The sequence below is a fragment of the Apaloderma vittatum genome, unplaced genomic scaffold (assembly GCF_000703405.1).
Source record: "Apaloderma vittatum isolate BGI_N311 unplaced genomic scaffold, ASM70340v1 scaffold11885, whole genome shotgun sequence".
Lineage (NCBI taxonomy): Eukaryota > Metazoa > Chordata > Aves > Trogoniformes > Trogonidae > Apaloderma > Apaloderma vittatum.
The window spans coordinates 19,794-38,330 of NW_009715950.1; the positions used below are offsets into that span (position 1 = coordinate 19,794).

Sequence of the window (18,537 nt, forward strand, 5' to 3'; positions counted from 1 at the left end):
CACCCAAGCTGCCCCTGGCCCCGAGAAGCAACAGGCACCCAACCCAGTACCCATTATATCATAATGACGTGGGCTGACATACAGCGTGTGGGGTGCAAGCGACACGCTACCACCCACTCCCACTGGAGACTTCCCACCTGCCTTCGTGGTGAACCCTGGGTTCGTGTACCCACGGTGCAAGGCACCTTCGGAGTGTGCTGAATCCTGGCTTTGTGCTGCACCAGCATTGGCTCCTGATGTTTGGTACCTGCTTTTGTGCAGGAATACTGAACACAGCAAGCACATCAGGTGCCATTTGGGCTGCTTGTGCATCTTCATCCCCACAAAGCAGGCAAAAATTCAATGGTCTCACTTCTTCACTGTGCAGCAGGTACGGAAATTAAATACATTATTTACAGCTAAAATTTCCACCACTGAGAGGCTTCTTCAGTACAGATTTGGTACTCCATGCATGGTTAAATAAACTGAAACAATGGTATAACAATTAAATGTCCCCAGAGTGAATGTATCAAGAATATCTAAATTCTTCATCGTCTTACTTAATAAGCTTCAGAACTGAATGATCTACTAACTATTATAACTGATTAGTATGAAAAACTTAAACTATGTCTTCCTCATGAAACTGATTCAGATATTGGCACACAAAACAAAACAAAACTGCCATTATTCCCCTACGTGTTTTGCAGAGACTGTAATAGTGGAACTCCTTAGAAAAAGAAAAAAAGAAAAAAAAGATAGAGAATACAGCCATTACTTTATAACGTACATGCACATTCTTTTAAATTTCAAGCATTGCTCCAGGCTCTCCATCCACCTTCCTCAAATATCTTTTTCTTTAAATATTGCTACCAACACCATCTTAAGGAAAGTCTAAACTCACGCCTAAAAATGCCATGAAAAAAATGGCTGAACATTAGGTTTGAAATTTAAATGAAGAAAACACTGCATCTACTTTCAAAAAGAGAGGGAAAGTAAAATTGGTTCAAACGTTAGAAGTTTACAAAAGTGTGAAATTCAAGTGATTTTGAAGATGTACGTTTTTGGACTTTTCAATGAATGATCAAAACCTCGTAATTCAATAAAGGGACACCTAACATTGACAGTGACTGTGTTAAGATTTTAAGAGAGATGATCCAAATATTAGTCATGAACACCACTCATGACAAATCTAGCCCTTTCTTTTTGAATGAACTGTCCACAAACTATTATTCTCTCCAAACACAACCTACGTAGATGATATTCTGATTTTGTGCCTTTTATTATCCTTTTGCATGGCTGTCATTTAGGGTTGATCCAAGTCCTATAAGACTAGACAACAAACATAGTAAGCAGCATAACTGAAAACATCGAAGCTGTGAATTTTTTTACTGGTCATGGCGGTGCTGAGTTGATGGCTGGACTTGATGATCTTACAGGTCTTTTCCAACCCTGATGATTCTGTGATTCTATGATTTTAACAAAAATTCACAGAACTTTCAAAAATTATCTAATGATGAGATTTGTACAGACAAAGAGGGCTATAATAAATTACATATTTTTGTCCAGATGCAGCAAAGCTGAGTGAGTACTTTGGGAATTGTCATTTTGCCAGATGTAATCTTAAGAATGCTTTTTTTGGTTACTACTTCCATACTTACAGGGCCCACAACAAGCTATCATACACCAACATAGTACCCTATTATATTGTTTAATACACTACACTATACACGTTCATAGCAAATATCTGTATTTATGTATACATTTTTTAAAATATTTTTACATATATTTCCAATATACAAACACTTAGACCAATGCCAGCTAATATTGACTAAACAAAAGTAAATATAAAATTTATACCTTCATTGACAATATACTCTTCTTTATGGTACATTATGCTAACTAATTAAATCTGCATTTTAAAAAGAAATCATTCTAGTATTTGCACCGTACAACTTCTTTGTTCAATTATTGCAAATAAATCCTTGGGATGTAGGAAAAACATGCTTTCTATCTGCATATTTCACCTTGGAACATTTAATCGCTTTTGATGACATAAAGACGAGTATTTTTCACTAATATATCTGTGCATAAAGATAACTGTAGAATGTAAGATTTATCCGTATAAATACTTACATTTATTTGTATTTATAAAAACCTCTCTGAGAAAGGTTTAGGAAGAAGTCTGCTTCAGTTTAAAATGTTACTTTTTACAGTGTGGTGTTGCAGGATTACTATTGCATATCAAAGATAAATGGCAATATTAGAGAATTTTAAACACATGTAGCAGAAAAAAATATATTAATAGACATCTACTGAAAAAAAATACAAGGCAGAATAAGACACTTAGTGGGAAAGCTAACAATCAATGTAAACTTCAGTGTTTCCTACCAAAAAAACATAAATCAAAAAAGCCACTATCAAACTGAGTAAGACTGCATTCCAGTCATTTGGTTTTGGTATTAAACTTGAAGACAGAAGAAATCCCCTTGGAACACTAATTTGAAGGTAAACATGCCTGAAGTTATACCTACAAGTTGTACTAATCTCAGAAGATAATAAAGACCACTATTCAAATAAAGCCTGGGGCACATCGTGATGCCTAGGATTGGTGCGTGGATTTCAACTGATTGAAGACTGTCACAGTCCTATTATCATAAAACCTGTAGCGCACTTCCAGCATGGAGGACCCATCTGTGCCCACCGTCCATCTGTTTAGACATGACTGGCAAAGTGGTAGGGAACTCGCAGTGGTTGCCTCTGCCTGAAAGGAATAAACCACAGGATCTTCCAGTGAGTGCCAAAAACTTCTGAGAAGGTCTGCTGCCACGGTTTTCGGGGCCTTGATCTATAGAAGACAGCATTATTAGTGAAAGACAGCACGCCCACGGTGCACTTCAGTCAGCTAGAATAATGCAGGTTGGCTGGGGATCCATTACTGGACTTTGATGAATTGTGTCCCAGCATCATGAATACAGCTTTTCTTTCATTACAGCACACAGTGAGACTTAACTCTGGAGAACAGAAACTATCGGTGTCGTTAATCAACCAAAGGCAACTTTTGAAGCAGAGAAGAACCTCAGAATCAATGAAATGTATGCCAAGACACAGCAGAAAGTGTCTTTTGATCTGTACTTTTTAAAGAAAATATAGTTGCATTGGTTTTGGGTAGGGAAGGAACAGGAATAACGTGAGGCTACTTTGTGTACAATCAATACAAAAGATTAGTGAGCTGCTGCAAGACATAGGAAGCACAGGGCACAGTACTACTCAAAATAACCTTAACAAAGTGCTTTCAGTTCCTTTTTTCTCTCACACAGTTAAAAAACCAAAACCACAGGTACTCCTTCAGCTTTTCAGCAAATAAATGTAGAAATTTTACAGCACTTACATGTCGTCACAACAGTTTGACATTTTTTCTATACTTGTAGTGTCCTGTTGAAGAAAACAAAACACAATGAAAAAGTATTTACACTCCTAACTGGTAAAATGGAATTATGAAAGCAACTAAATAAAGCAGGGAATCAATTCCTAGCATATACTGCTTTGGCACTAGTGTGGCAGGTTTACATGCTACTCATATACAATATTAGTTTTAGACAGCTGTGAGATTATACACACAAATTTGCTCAGTCTGTTAAATGATTTTTACAAACACAATGTGAAACTATACTGCATAGTTTTACTATGCCAGCACATACCACAGAATGCCAACAAAAACTTACAGCAGTATTACAGCTAAAATTAATTAAAATATTGCAATTAATTTCTGGGACAATTAGAAGTAACGTATGAAAGGTACACTCTTCTCATCCTTTTCAAGTGCACCTAGTCCAGTCTTCGAGTATTCCATCTAGATAACCACAGGAAAAAGTAGCACAATGCAACTATTATCAGATGCAGTATTTTGAAAAGCAGGAGCTATTAAGAAGGTTTTAAATAGTTATATTCTTAAGTATTATAATGCAAACATCATCACTAGGAGTATACCACCAGTTTCCATAGTTACTACAGTAAATACCAAATATAAAAATTATTCTCTTAAAATATAACAAAAAATAAACAATGTGCAGAGTGAAGGTACACCAGCAGCTAACAGTAAATTAAATTCATACTTTACTTTTCTGAACATGATTGATTTAATGAGTTACAAAGTTTTATAACTAACAAATCAACTTAAGCTTAGATCATCCCCAAACAAAAGTTTTAAACCCAACAATAGCACTTTTTTCTCACTTTTGCACTATGTAGTTAACAAAAAAGCTTGGTTTTTGAATATCACTTCAATTCTAACTCCAGTAGTATTCGTGTTTTCAATGCACATTCATAGTTCATTATGTCCCAAAAATCAGTCATGAGGTCCAACATACAATAATTGAAATAATTTCTCATGGCAGCTTGATATTTCGCTTTACTGTTCATTGATTTAGGCATGCACATAATGCACCTGTCAGATTACACTAGTGTTCGAACGAAACTGAGAGCTAGCTGCTATAGTCCCAGTCACACAGGGACACCAGGGCTGTGACTTAATTACGCTGTAACTTCTTTGTCATGTGGAAACACCACCTAGCAATAACACCATACTGTGTTCTTTGACTGTTCCTGCCATCAGTGCATCCAATTCAGTGCGGGCACTGCAGGGATTCTGCCACCATCTTTGATAAAGCTTGGAAGGCGAAGGGTGAAATGTGAGCGAAAAATAATGTACAGGAAACTGCTTCCCTGCTTCAGCAGGCATGGGTGGTCTCAACTCCCCTTGCCTAATTTTGCCCTTCCCAGCTCTGATGAGTCTTGGAACAGGATCCCTTACCACATGATAAACGGCAAAAATTTTAAGTGTGCCCAGGACCTACCGAGCTGAATTCCAGACGCATTATGGCAAAGAAGTCCCCTCTTCTCACACCAGCCCACCAGGACGCCCAAGTTCTTCCCCGTTTCTGCAGAGAAGGCAGGCATAGCAGACTGCACAAGCTGTTCTGGCCCCATCGTTAGGTGGATTTGAACAACCACTCAACAGCAAGAGAGGACAGGAGTGGAGGCATCAGACTGTAAATACTGTCTGTTGTTTGGATTTTCAGAGATAAATTGCTTCTCCTCTCCACTGTATGGGCCCGTCTAGCGCATTCCCCCTCACCTGCCAAAGGTGTCAGGAAAGTATTACAAGACACAAGCCGCTCTCCTTCTAATGGTGGGACCTGACTGCACAGCCAAGGGATCTTCTGCTTCTTTTGGCTGGCTTTTTGTCCAGCTCTCAGCAGAACACACACCACTTTTTCTGACAACAGGAAATCACACACAGCTTTCTGAACAGAAAGGACTAAGTAAACACAGACATTTCAGTGAGATTGTAACAGAATTTTCATGAGATGCCACAGCTCCATCCATAACTGCAAAAATATACCAGCTCTAAAGATTATACGCTGGTCAATTCAAAGCTGTCTGCCTGATAGTACTAAACAATATTTGTCATTATGTTTGAAAGCAATGATCGCCACCGATTTTTCATACAACCGTAGCATACTACTGCAGACTATAATTTATTTCCAGCTACCAAAGATTTAAGCTATCATTTCACAAAAAAGCACCTTAAAACAGCTTAGGGTGCAGCAGTAACTAATAAAATAATACCTTAAATATGGCATTTTGCTATGTTTCTCCACAGCATCTATTCATTAGACATTTACGCTCTTCTCTGAAATGCTATATTTGAGATTTTTGGAGGAATTCCCAGGTTGGGAACTAGGGGATGTCTTTCTTTTTAATTATTATCATGGTATGTTATCAAGACTTGAAAGATGCTCATCAGGGTCTGCTCCTCTCAAAAATGTAACACGTTACATTAATGAACTAAGTGAAAGCACCAGAAGAGGAACTGCAGAAAATGACTGTAAGAAGACTGTAAACCTTCCACACCTTTAAAACACACCAAGGATCCTATATGTGTAGGAAGCTAAAGGAAATACTTCCTCCCTCCCTTCTTTCCTTCCATCCCTTTTTCATGAAAACGACATCTACTTTAGAATACTTCTGCTTTAAAGGAATTGGGACTGAACAGTGAATCCTTTGCTTCTGGGATACTCTTTCAGCATTAAAAAAACTTCACAGCCATTTTGAGAGCAATGAGCTAGGACAGGAGGGAATGAGAGGAAACACCTCTCTGAAATTTAGCTGCTTAACGAGTGCTGGTGACTGAACGTAAGAAACTCAATTCCCCTCACAGCTTCGCTTCCCCAAAACTGCGGCAAAACAGTTGGACTCATATAAAATGTACTTTTGAGAGAGAACCAATTTACCTTTTCAAATGAATGTGAAACTTCACAGCACCCCAGGAAACTCGGTAGTCCCTCTGGAGACAGGAGAGGAAGGAAAGGAAGAGGACTCCAGTTGAGTTTTGGCCTGTTACTTAAAGCTTTCTTTTCAGACAGATGTATTTTTTCTTCTTTTGGAGACAGCAGGACCAGAATAACCACTATTCATCTAAATGATGTTCATTAACACACCTCACAAATGGCTTTCAACCAGAATATCATCTCTCTTAATTATGCATTTGATGTAAACCAAGGTTTTGCTACATCAGAATTACTGTGTTCAGGCTAAGAGGCTTTGGCTGTCTGCATCTACTATCAGCTTGGATTACTATTAATACAAATAGAACTCCAAGATTTTTTTTTTTTATCCTGAGACTCACAGCTAATGCTGATATGAAAATCTTTTGGAGAACTGGCATTCATCCCAAAGTTGAAAACAACTTGATACGAGAAAACACGGCATATCTGTTCAGTCCTAGTAATTTCTGTCTCCAAAAATCCCACAAAATTTACAATTGCATAAAAGATGAAACTGACTAACCCACAACTGATTAATTTCATATGAAGGGTCATCTGGACCCCCAGTCATCATCCAGATTGGAAACAACTATTGTTCCTGCACCTGGTTATTCAGAGATACATACCCACTGATAAGCATCTTAAAACAACTAGGGGAAAAAAATCATACCACAGTGAGAAAGGCAAAAGAAGTTAGAGGAAATAAACACAGCAACCATTAACAAAGTATCACTTTAAAATAAGAGGCAAAGGACAAAGGGTTCAGACTCTGCTGAGGGGATGACAAATGTTTTTTTACTTTGAGGACTTACTAGAAGTCTGTAAGAGCAGCTTGTCTGCTCTAAGTGAAGTAAGCCACTGCCATAGCTAAGACGGTTACAACAGGAATGGAGAGACGTATGTAAGCGCACTGACAGAATTCTGCAGACCAACCTAAAAACTCATCTGCAAATGAATGCACCCATGTTAGCTACTATGAGGATACATCTTTCACCTTTATATTTTTAATTAGCATAACCAACTGCCTGAAAAAAACATTTTTTTTTTAAAAAGATCACATGCACTATTTAACAAACTGTGCCACAAGATGGGATTCTTCATAAATTAATTTATCACTGAAGAAGAATATGGAATGAATATCTTCCTTTTCTTGATACATGTTTTCCATAGGAGAAGCTGTAATTTGTAACTGAAAGGACTAACTCCAAAGCACGAGCCACAATCTCTGGTTCAATTTCTCTTCTGTGTCTGCTTAAAGTGATGTGTAATTAATACAGCTCTGCTTAAATTTTGCAACAGAAGATGGTAAGCATTATGCTATGCTTTCTTAACAGAGTATTTTCAAATACTCCGTATATAAGAATCAGCAGGAGATAAAGCAAAAAGAGAAAAAACAAACAGAACTTGCAAGCCTTCCTGCATTTGCAGCCATTGCTTTCATCTAAAAGTTGAAGATAACATATCCTCTATTTGAAAAACACATTTTCCCATTTCTTCTACCTATCTTCCTTTTATTATGTGTATGTAAATCACAGGTAAGAAACTGAAAAATGTAAAATTCGTAGAAAGAATACTTCGTATTTCAGAAACTTTCTTGTTGGCATTAATTACATTTTCTGTTTACATTTGGCTACTTTTTAGCATTGTTTCCTTAATCTAGCCTTCTCACATAAGATAATATGATTAATTTTGTCAACTGCAATTAGGCTCAGGCTGAAAATTAACAGTTCTGTTTTTACTTTAAAAACCTAAAGTAAAAAATTGTGTACAAAATGAAAAATTAAGCTATACTATGTTATATCTAGGGGATACTCCTACACTCCTCTAAGCTCTGATGAACATAGCTAAATAGATTTCCAATGTATTTGTCTATTAGAAAATAATTCAATAAAAAGAAAACCTCTGACAACAGATTAGGAATATACCTACAAAGAAGATGATACAAATTATCCAGTCTGTTTCAAACCTATAGTGTGTCAGGTGCAGATAGCTGGATGATGGCAAGACATGTGACAAAACATACTAATTTTCTTGATGCTCACAAATACCTTCTCAAGGCAAAAATATTAAGAAAAAAACGCTAGCTGCTGACCTTCCCACACAGAAGCCATTTGAATGATACGATGTCTGTATCTGACAAGCAACATTTAAACAAAATGTACTAAGCCCTCAGAACACTCACTGTTATTATAGATAATAATTATACTTAATTTCAATTGGTTAAATCGACTTCCTTTTTTACAATTTAGAAAAATAATTGAGTTTTAAACCCACTTCCTCCTCAGGTGAACAGGGGATATTTTTGACTCTCTGCACAGTATAAAATGGTTTTGATTAAATTTTCTAACTTACACTTTTCCTTAATAGCACTGTAAATAATACCAATAAAAGTATTCCCCCTTTGCGTGAAACCATGTAGTGATCTAAATAAAACAGTTGATATCTTTTACCACTTAGCGTGTCTTATGCTTGAATTTATTCTTACATTTTAAACAGCTCATGAAAGAAGATTTTAAAATATGCTAAAATTTTATTGTGATGGTAAATAGGTGTTTAAGACTCTTAGGATACCTTCACTAAAAATGTTAAACAAATTGCTAGTCTATTTGAGAAAAATAAGGTAAATAAGATAAAAAACACCCTTACACAGTTAACAAAATCCCATTTAAACACCAGGACATCACTACTTCCTGGCAATTTAATTTATAGGACTTTTTGCAGTCTTCTAATAGTTTTACCTACAGGTGGATTAAAAGCAGAGACAGGAAAAGGGGAAGGAGTAAAAACAATAAGGAAGATACAGACAGGTAATATTAATATAAACTTACTTTCTGCTACACATCTAGTTTCAAATTACTATTTGGATTTATAGTTCATATACTTTTTGCTCTCCGTCTATATTTACATTCTATCTTACACTTTATTACAGCCAGGTAAAGAATACATTTGCCTGGGAATCCTAATTTCCCCTACAAATCCTAATTTGTGCTAAACTTAATTATGTGGATTAATAATTCCTTGATTACATTTCTGCCATGTTTGAAAAAAACAGGAAAAGCCCTATTTCACTAATCAAAATAGTATTTAATAGATTATCTGATTAAAGATATGAGTATAAATATTTTTAATTATAAGATACTTATTTTTAAATACAAAAAGCATTTTAGCACAAGATCACTTGCACACTCTGGATATTAAAACAGTAATGGATTAATACTATGATACATGCAAAGAATTAAAAAGTCTTTCGTTTTATTAATAGAATAACTCCAGTTACATTTTCATTATTTTGCATTTCAACCTTTGTAAAATTTTGCCTGACTTACTGATTACACAAATAATTTTTTTTCACTTGTTTGCACTTCATTTTTGTATTATACTGTTAAATGAAATTATAAAGAAAATCAACTGCTTGAAAATACTCCTTTGATATAAATATCTCAGAAAATTAACTTGTACAATGTCCATCTTTTTCCAACTTCCTTAAAAAGAAGCTTTTGTTCTATTGAGAAGAAGCCCTGAGAAAAATTAAAAATGTTCCTTACTACATGCTCACTGCAAGTATCAGTCACACTAAGGCAAATACTTAAAATAGATGAATTAGTATGTTCAAGATATTCATGGGGAGATGGTTATGTTTACAAGAACAATAAAAATTGTGAAATACATTTGCTACTTGAAGGGGAAAAGGAGAAACACTGCAACAATAATAAAACATAGCATTTAAAACCCCCAACATTTTAAAATGCTGCTAAAGGGAAAAATTTATGTGGTTGGCATCATATTGTGCCCCAGACAGACTGCTGAACACCAGCTGTTGAACTATTTTCCCTTCAATCCTTCCCAAAGCAAATAAAGGGAAATTTTTCTCTACCACATCCACACAGTACTGATGCACCAGGATATTGGCATATCACCATACACCATTCAAACAGTTAATTAACAGGAAACCCCGGTAGCATTAATTAAATTAATAAAGTCACTGTCCACTTAGTTTTTAATAACAGATTCACCATCTTGCACAAAGACCACATGGTATCTATTAAATTTATAAAAGCCCATCCATTGCACAGTTCTGCCTCAGAGAAACAAGTTAATTACTAAATAATTTTAAGGAAAGTTTTTCTCTGGAATACTAACACAGAGAAATCACGTAAAATTGTACTTGATGGATTGTAGTGGAAAAAAATGAAGAAAATTTCTTTATTTCCATACAAATACTTTTGTATGAACATATGGAAAAATGAAAACACAAACTGTTTAGTGTTTGAAATAAACAACAATCAAAGGTAATCCTTTAAAATTAGGGTTCAGATTAGTCTCTGCAAAGGATGCTGTTTAACTGAAACATCTGGTAGTGTTACGTTGAGAGACAGGCCTTTTTTAACTTTGGAAATGAGATTAGTAGATCAGTTATTTGTAAGTGTCCAAGTAATTTCTAATTATTTTATCTGGGTCACAGATAATCCGCTTTTACAGGGCTCCCACAATGACATCAGAGGATCACTGCTGAACTGATTATCCTGTTACCTTCCACCATCCATGGGAAGATGGGATTTTCCTTTTGTACAGAGGAAGAGAAAGAAGTGGCTGATTGCTTCAGACAGGTGGCAGCCAACAAAATAAAAAACAACACAGATCTTGAGAGGAAGAAAATCTCACATATGTAAAAGGTACCAGCCATAAAAAAAAAAAGGTCAGTAAACTGAATACTTCTTAGCAGTTTCTGGTGCAATTTAAAACTTCACTAGATGTGAATAAATATCAAAATAACCAGACAAACCACCACTTAAAAAAGCATGCCTTACTATTTATTACTTGTTCTACAGTAATGTCTTGTAAATCAAACATGTCAATACCTTACTATATAAAGAGAAAAACTGGGTTTTAACATCATTTAACTGCTAAAGTGACATGATAACCATACAGAAGTACGTGTTTAAAACAAAAAAAGGAACATCATCAAAAGAAATGAAAATGCTAGGGCTAGTCTTGTACTGATACACACACGAGCATCCTGACAGTTCCACATGTTTAAAAGAGCCTGAATTGCAGTTCTTTACCTCCTACAATCTGTAGTTGATAAAAAGAGACTTTTTTTTTCCACAGGTGAATTTACGCCTTTTCCTACGACTATATAAGTAAGTAGGCTAGTAAAGCATTTTCTAGGAAAACAAGTGTCTGCTATATTTAAAAATACCAAGTAAGAAAGGACTTCTTAAAAACATGTCAAGAAAATGTGTCTTGAGAAAGCAAGCAAGTTTCTGGATACCAACTTTATTTAGCTTCCATTTAAATTTTATTAATTTATATGAGGGTAGCTACAGGAAAAAAGTAATTTGAAATAAAATTGAGTAACATAGATATGATCTCCTCAAGATTTTCTTCTAGGTTAAATGCAAAACATTATTTTCTAGATAAACTTTACATGTGCCACTGTAGTAAAATGCCATTAACAGATGTAGGCAGTAGTTGCATAAGACAGCAGATGTTTTGGATTTTTTTTGTGGAAAATTAAAAAAAATTCTAGAATGGAACTATCTCAGCAAAATTATCATTTTACGAGAAACCACCAAACAAAAAATCACCTCTCTACCTTCATGGGGTTTGAAAGTGTCTATACTATAGCTGTAACGGTTGAGGCAAAACAGGAGCAATTGCTAGTAGAAGAACAAGCAGCTAGTAGTCTGGAGTATGGAGTAAAAAAAAAAAAAACAAAATTATTCTTGGTAGGAGAACATTTAGTTTTTCTAAGGTGCAACTGACAAAAAATCTTTTTATGTTGGCGTTATTTTTTTACTTACTGTTATATACTAAGCTTGCTTTTATTTCTCAGGCAGTATCATTAAAAAGCATCATGCCACCTGGGAATACAGGCTTATTTCCAGTTAAGGAATACAAAATTCAAATTTGCACTAGAAGCAACGGCAGGTAATAGAGGACTGGTAAAGCAAGGACCTAGTATTGAAGATAGGGAGGCATTTAATATAAACACATGATCATTTTGGAAATTACGTCAGACAGTGCTATCTTCATGGGTTAAACTAATTTCTTCCACCCAGTTCTCCAGAGCCAGGAAAATCAGAATCAAGAAGACCAACTGTTAATACCAAGATTTTAAGAAGTTTCTTCTTAGGTTCCTAGAACTCCTAAATTAGGATCTTAAATCTCTCCCTATTTCAGAAACTTCTGAATTAGGGAGATCTTAGATACTTCTATTTCCAATTTATTCAAATAAAACTCCCCCAGGAGCTATCTCAGGGGCATCACAGAAGAAGTGTTAAAATTCCGGATGACGATGAGAGTAAAGGCAAACACGAGCTTGGGGAAAGCAACTGGAGAAGGAGGATGAAATGAGCCATGTGCTCCTTCTGCTAGAAGTGTGTTTCACATATGCTAGTTTCTAGGGAGAAAGCACTAATCTTGTATACAGAGGCCACCTCAGCTGCTCCCCTCTTCATCGGAACAATTCATGTCAAAAGTTCCTCTAAGGACAGTTTTTGCCAACCAGCTGTTCTCCTCTCATTGTAGGAAGTCACCTCCCTTGCTCTTTGGCTTCCTGGACCTCCAGATGAGATATGAACAGCCTTGTGCTAATGATACCCTAACAGCGATACCACAGTAACAGAGGGAGTAAATGTACTCAGAGAAATTACTGCGTGTTAGCTAACTTAGGCCAGTAACCACCTTCTCAAGCAGTACAGCCTTAAGAATATTCTCTGTGCAAGAGCCAAATGTGAGTGCATAAGTTACAAACTTTTCATTTTTATCAGAGAGTACATTTTTTCCAAGCATCTGTTGAACACAAATGAAATAGGGTAACAGCAGATTACATGCATTTTTTTTCTTAAAGAACTTATACATAATGAACCTACTGTTATAACCCATCAGAGTTATGCAATGAAAGGCACAGACCAGTCAAGTGCACAAAACCACCGAATTTTGTTAAGTGCCAGCACACACAGCAGAGTATTTCACTTGCACATCATAATGTGCTGCTTTGCTTTTCTATTTTAGCTACTGCCCTGTTTCAGAAAAACATGCTGGATTGCATCAGACATAGGCTTTCTATTACATGTTCAGCTGAATGACATTTTTTGATTTCTGAAAAAATATATCAAAAAGGAGAAAATGCCAGTATTTCCCCTTAAAATACGCTACTTCTTACAGTTGTCAAGCTATCACTTAGCTCAATTTTAGTAAAGAGCAAGTCTGCTTACTGAAATCCTGTATACAAAGGTCACTTAATGCAAATTAATTCTGTACACTCAACTTTATGCTTCTGCCACGGCAAAAGGATAAACTTTCGTAAATATGAAGAATCAGCATGAGTACTCTGAACTACAGTACCTACCACACTTCATAATGCATGTTGCATTCCCACTATTCAGATTTGAGCAGAGGCACCAGACTTTGGAAGTCAACCATAAACAACAAAGCAAAGAGTTGCCATTTCAGGTCCTAGTTCCTTATTACTGATGATGCTAAAGGAGGATGAACAATTCTGCAATTTCACTATCCCAAGTTGCTTCTGTGAGACTGACAGTGAGCAGAGCACATTCTGTGCCTCTAGAACATAATGAAAGACAGAACTGGGGATTTTTTTTAATATGCATGTCCAGTATTCTGGAAGAAGTTAGCCTTATCTTTGTATTAGTTAGACAAAACAGAAACTATTGGGTTCATTTCTGAAAGATTACACTGTGATGGTCAAGCAAATTTACCTTACGGATAATCAGGAAGTTTTGCTACAAAGTTTGAAGTTTGAAAAATCTTGAGTTTATTTTTCTTTCAAAACCCACAATTTTGGCACTGCTAAGTTTCAGCTAAATGTTATTTTAAACAGAACTCATTTCAGATACAGCTTGCTTAGTTTATACAGAAAGGTTAGATGCTGAACAGTAACTCCAACACAGTACACAGTGTGAACTTGGCTGTCTCTTGGTGGTTCACTGCTTCTGTGGGGCTTGAATGTTTTCCACACAGTGTGCTCAGCCCTGTGGGTGGCTACACTCAAGTTTCTTTGTTTCCCTGTTCTATGCATCTAAGTCTTTGGGGAGCCTGCAGTAAGTTACTCACTCACCTGCTGCCCTCTGCTCTGCCTTTTCCACTGGCAAGCCAAAGCTGTTAGCAAGAGCTTACGAAGGAAGGAAATCCCCACACTACGATGCTGACAATCAAAAAACATTTGTACAGAAAGATTTTCTGGCAAAACTTGCAGACTTAGCACAACCTCACCAAATAGAGCTGGCTTGCTTTGTCGGAAGTCTGACTAGTTGTTCCCAAGCAGATCTCCTCAAAATGACCATATTGTTTATTCTTGACAATTCTATACTCATGAAGAAAGAAATGAAAAGGAAGATGATTGCACTGCTGGTATGAAAATGCTTTGAGTGGCAGATAGATGACCTGTTCTTTAGTGAATCAATGCTAAAGCATCCATGTGGCGTGAATGAATTAGTTTGGAAATCCCAGTAACAGATTTCTACTTCCCTAATAATCCCAATCTAACAATCCCAAACCTAAAATCTTGTCCATATCAGGCAAGCCAATAGGCCTTCTGCTACAGGTATGCTGCAATGAGAGGCCCTAATACAGAAGATCTGTACTTTAGAGCATCTGCCTCTCACAGTCTATCCATATCAGCAATTAGTGTAGTGTGGTTTTTTCAGTTTGGCAATAAGGACAGAAGACAATATCCAGGCGTAGTACAGAATCCACAGAACTACCATTTAGGCACTTAAGAGAGGTCGGACTTGAAAATGCTCTTAGCCCACACCTGTTCTAGGGTAGTGGGCAGCTCAGTAAGTACACTGGGATGTAGTTCACAGTGTATTATACAACTGACATAGAATAAAGGAGCTTTAAAGCATTTTATAAGTTTGCAGCGGTGGCAACACTCTGACACTGTTAAGTTCAGAAGAGTGAAAGAACACTGGGAATTCATGCCAGCTGCAGAGGCACTTGGTATCCTGTGTCAGAACAGAAGTGTTCTGAGTTTTAGGCGTGTCTGATAGAATCAGATTCAGCCTGAGAGTTTTTATTTGATGCATACTTATAGTACCTGACTGGATGCTGATGGCCACCAGCACAATTTAGTCCAGCTTCTGGCAGCACACAGAAGTAGATGGTAGATGTATGTTTTCATTTCATCATTTTCGGTGTTTTAGCATAGTACTGATCATACGGCTTTTTGTTCTGTCTCATGTATCCATTTAACAGAGATCAAAGAAGACATCTATATTTCAGCATCTGAAATCTAAGACTCTCCAAGTTTCCGTCTCTCCCACTACTGGGAATGAGAGTGAGCAGAATTCAGAGGTCTGCACCTCTTCAGCTAGGTACCCAGCAAGGCCACAGTATCAGATCAGAAAAAAATCTCAGCTCTAGAGGATGCAGACACAAAAGTGTGTGCCAGCATTTAAACAGGGAGGTGAGAACATGTCAGCAAGACCCTGCAACAGAAATCAGGCACATGGTAAAGGGGCACAAAGGCAAATCTGTAGATCCAGGGGTTGACAGAAAGCGAAAACCAGTCTGGTAGAGCAGCTGGAGGATGGCAAGAATAATATACAGCATAGCTACAGTCACATAAAGAGCAGTCACACAAAGAGTAAATGTATGTAAAAGTAATATACTAAAAACAGTAAGTAATAGTATTGCTTTATCTAACAAAAGAAAAATTTATACCATAATTTTTTTCCTTTATTCTATACAAAGGAATTACATAATACAGTTGGGTTTTCCATTATGTACCTACAAAGGTTAATACTGTGTGAAGCTTCATAATCCCAAAATGAAATCTCTTGCACATCTCAATGAGTTGTAGTCACAAAGATGCTGTTGCTGTCCTTAAAAAAAAATTTACATACAACCTTTCAGACATACAGAGATCTACCTAATGTACTCTCTCGATTCAAGACTGCAGTACTTTATAAACACTTCTGTGCATTCTTACAATAACTTTAAAGGATCCACTGGCAGTGATTAACATCTAATGTACAGAACAGGATGTTACAGCAACAAAAGCTTATTTCCTGTAGACGTTTATTACATTACCAAATTCATTTGACTGAATAATTTTTTGATGCAGAGGATTTTTTTCTACACCTTTAAATACAGAATATGCATTTGTACATGATTCCATTCCACAGTTTAGTAACTGAAGAGATACGAATGTACGTATATTTATTAGAATACTTAACAAAAAGTCCACGTTCTCAGAATGTGTGACTTACCAGTGGGCCTCACTGTCACAAAGTATAATTGAGATCAGTGTATATGAGAAGTGCTAAAATAAAACCAAAAATCAAAACCCACAAATACATACCTTGTACACTGCACAATTCCAGGACAATGTATGGTTTTATTTTTCTAATACAATCAGGAAATCACCTTGATAGATGAACTATCAGATACTTGTTTGTTAAAAGGTTTCTTAAGATCTCTTTGGAGACAAGAGTCTTAACAGAGCACATACTGAACAGGTGTCTCATAGTGCCAGTATTTCTCTATTCTTCCAATAAATGTAATGTGCTTTTCTGTTTTTATTAATTTTATTGAAAATACAATTAACATATACTTCTAAAATTATATACTTACAGTGAAAATACCCATTAGCTGAGTGTAAAAGAGTCCACTTATTCCACCTAATATTATTAGACCCATGAAGGCAGATATTCTTAAGAGTGCAAGTTCATGTCTAAATACAAAAACATCCTAGAATAAGACAGAAAGAAGAGAGAGAATTTAGCACTTACAAATTAATTTAAGTCTTTAAACTGAGTGGAAATACTAGGTAAGAGCTCTTCCCAAAGGCCTACAGCTAAATGCAAATACTGGATTTTTGAGCTACATTGCAAAATATTGATACATTTATGTGCTAAAATTATAAACCAATAATCTTTTACTGATGCATGTAATCAGCTGGGGAGGGGGTTAACACACTGTTAAAATAACTCATTCAGGTACATGAGGTTTGGAAACAGAGCTCAAATAGGTTATTCCTGAAACTTCCACCTCAAACTGAGACAGATTGCTATGCACAAGCTCCAAAACATAAGAAAACCATTCTGTTAAAGAGTCTGATTTATAAGACTCCTATATCTCAGCTCCCAGACACAGCAAATTTCATTTTAAACATCACTTCTTCTGCAATAAAAATAACAACATTCCTAGCCTGACCCCTGAAGATGGTACCTATAAGATCCAAGTATCTGTATTGGATTGGTTTCACTGTATTCTGTCTACTATCTGATATAAACTCACCTACGTATTTTAAATTTTAGCATTAAGTGGATTACTGTAACTTCAGATATGAATGGACAACCAAGTTGCGACAGGGTACAGCAGAATATGAATACACTGTATCTGCTGCTCTCAAGAGCCTGTTTTCATCTAGCAGAAAATACGAAAAGTATAGGAGAGTTTTACAGATTTTTTCAATTGATGAAATGCCTTATTTTTATCCCATTTGGACATGGTGGTTACTGCAGATGTACTGCAAGTTCACACCACATCTTACCCTTTGATAATGACTTATCACACCCATTCTCTTATTTGTAAGTTACGGTTATATTCTCAAGGCTGCCTTCTGAACGTACACATCTGTTTCTCCACTTTAAAAAGCAGACTCACAGAAGGAAACTATTAAAATCTTTCAAGTAAACTTTAAATTACAATCAGAACACAAAAGTGAACTGAATGAAAAGAAGCCACAACGTTGCTTTTGAACTTTCCTTCTCTACATTCAACCAGCAGGACTTAAGAAATATGAATTCTTAGATTCACAAATTCTGGTTTTTAATTAAACAGAATAGTTAAAGCAAATTGCATTTAGTTTTAAAAAGTCTGATTTTAGGTTTAAATTATTTCCACAAAGGTTCAAAATAAAAACCCAGGGAAAAAAGTTTATCCTGGCTACTAAAGCTGTGAAGAAAGTAAGTGTTTAATGAACAAGCAGAAATCACCAGTTAACCAGCTAAAACAAAAAACAAACTCCACCAGTCTCTTCTGAATTGGTTAGTCAGGTCTTGTTTGTATTGGCCTTTTTTCATGCTGTGGAAAATAAACGCTTCAGTTTCATTTTTTTTACACTCTTCCTATTCAGGTAAGAAGTTAATTCACACTTAAATCAACTCAGAATAAAAGCATTCACACCTACCTTCCTTCCCCTTCCACTAGGTCCCCAAAGCTTTAAAGAAAAGCAAGGTAAGTTACAAGTTCTACCAGC

The 18,537-nt window shown here is 36.1% G+C and overlaps 1 protein-coding gene across 1 annotated transcript in view; it reads right to left on the minus strand.

The window, feature by feature from the left end:
* Positions 1-2,691: 2,691 nt before the first annotated feature.
* Positions 2,692-18,537, minus strand: part of ZDHHC21 (zinc finger, DHHC-type containing 21) — a 29,684-nt gene continuing 13,838 nt past the window's right edge. The window contains exons 5-7 of the mRNA XM_009869355.1: positions 16,908-17,024; positions 3,368-3,411; positions 2,692-2,824 (exon numbers count right to left, since the gene is read on the minus strand). Of these exons, the coding sequence (XP_009867657.1) occupies positions 2,692-2,824; positions 3,368-3,411; positions 16,908-17,024 (294 nt within the window). The remainder of the gene's footprint in view (positions 2,825-3,367; positions 3,412-16,907; positions 17,025-18,537) is intronic.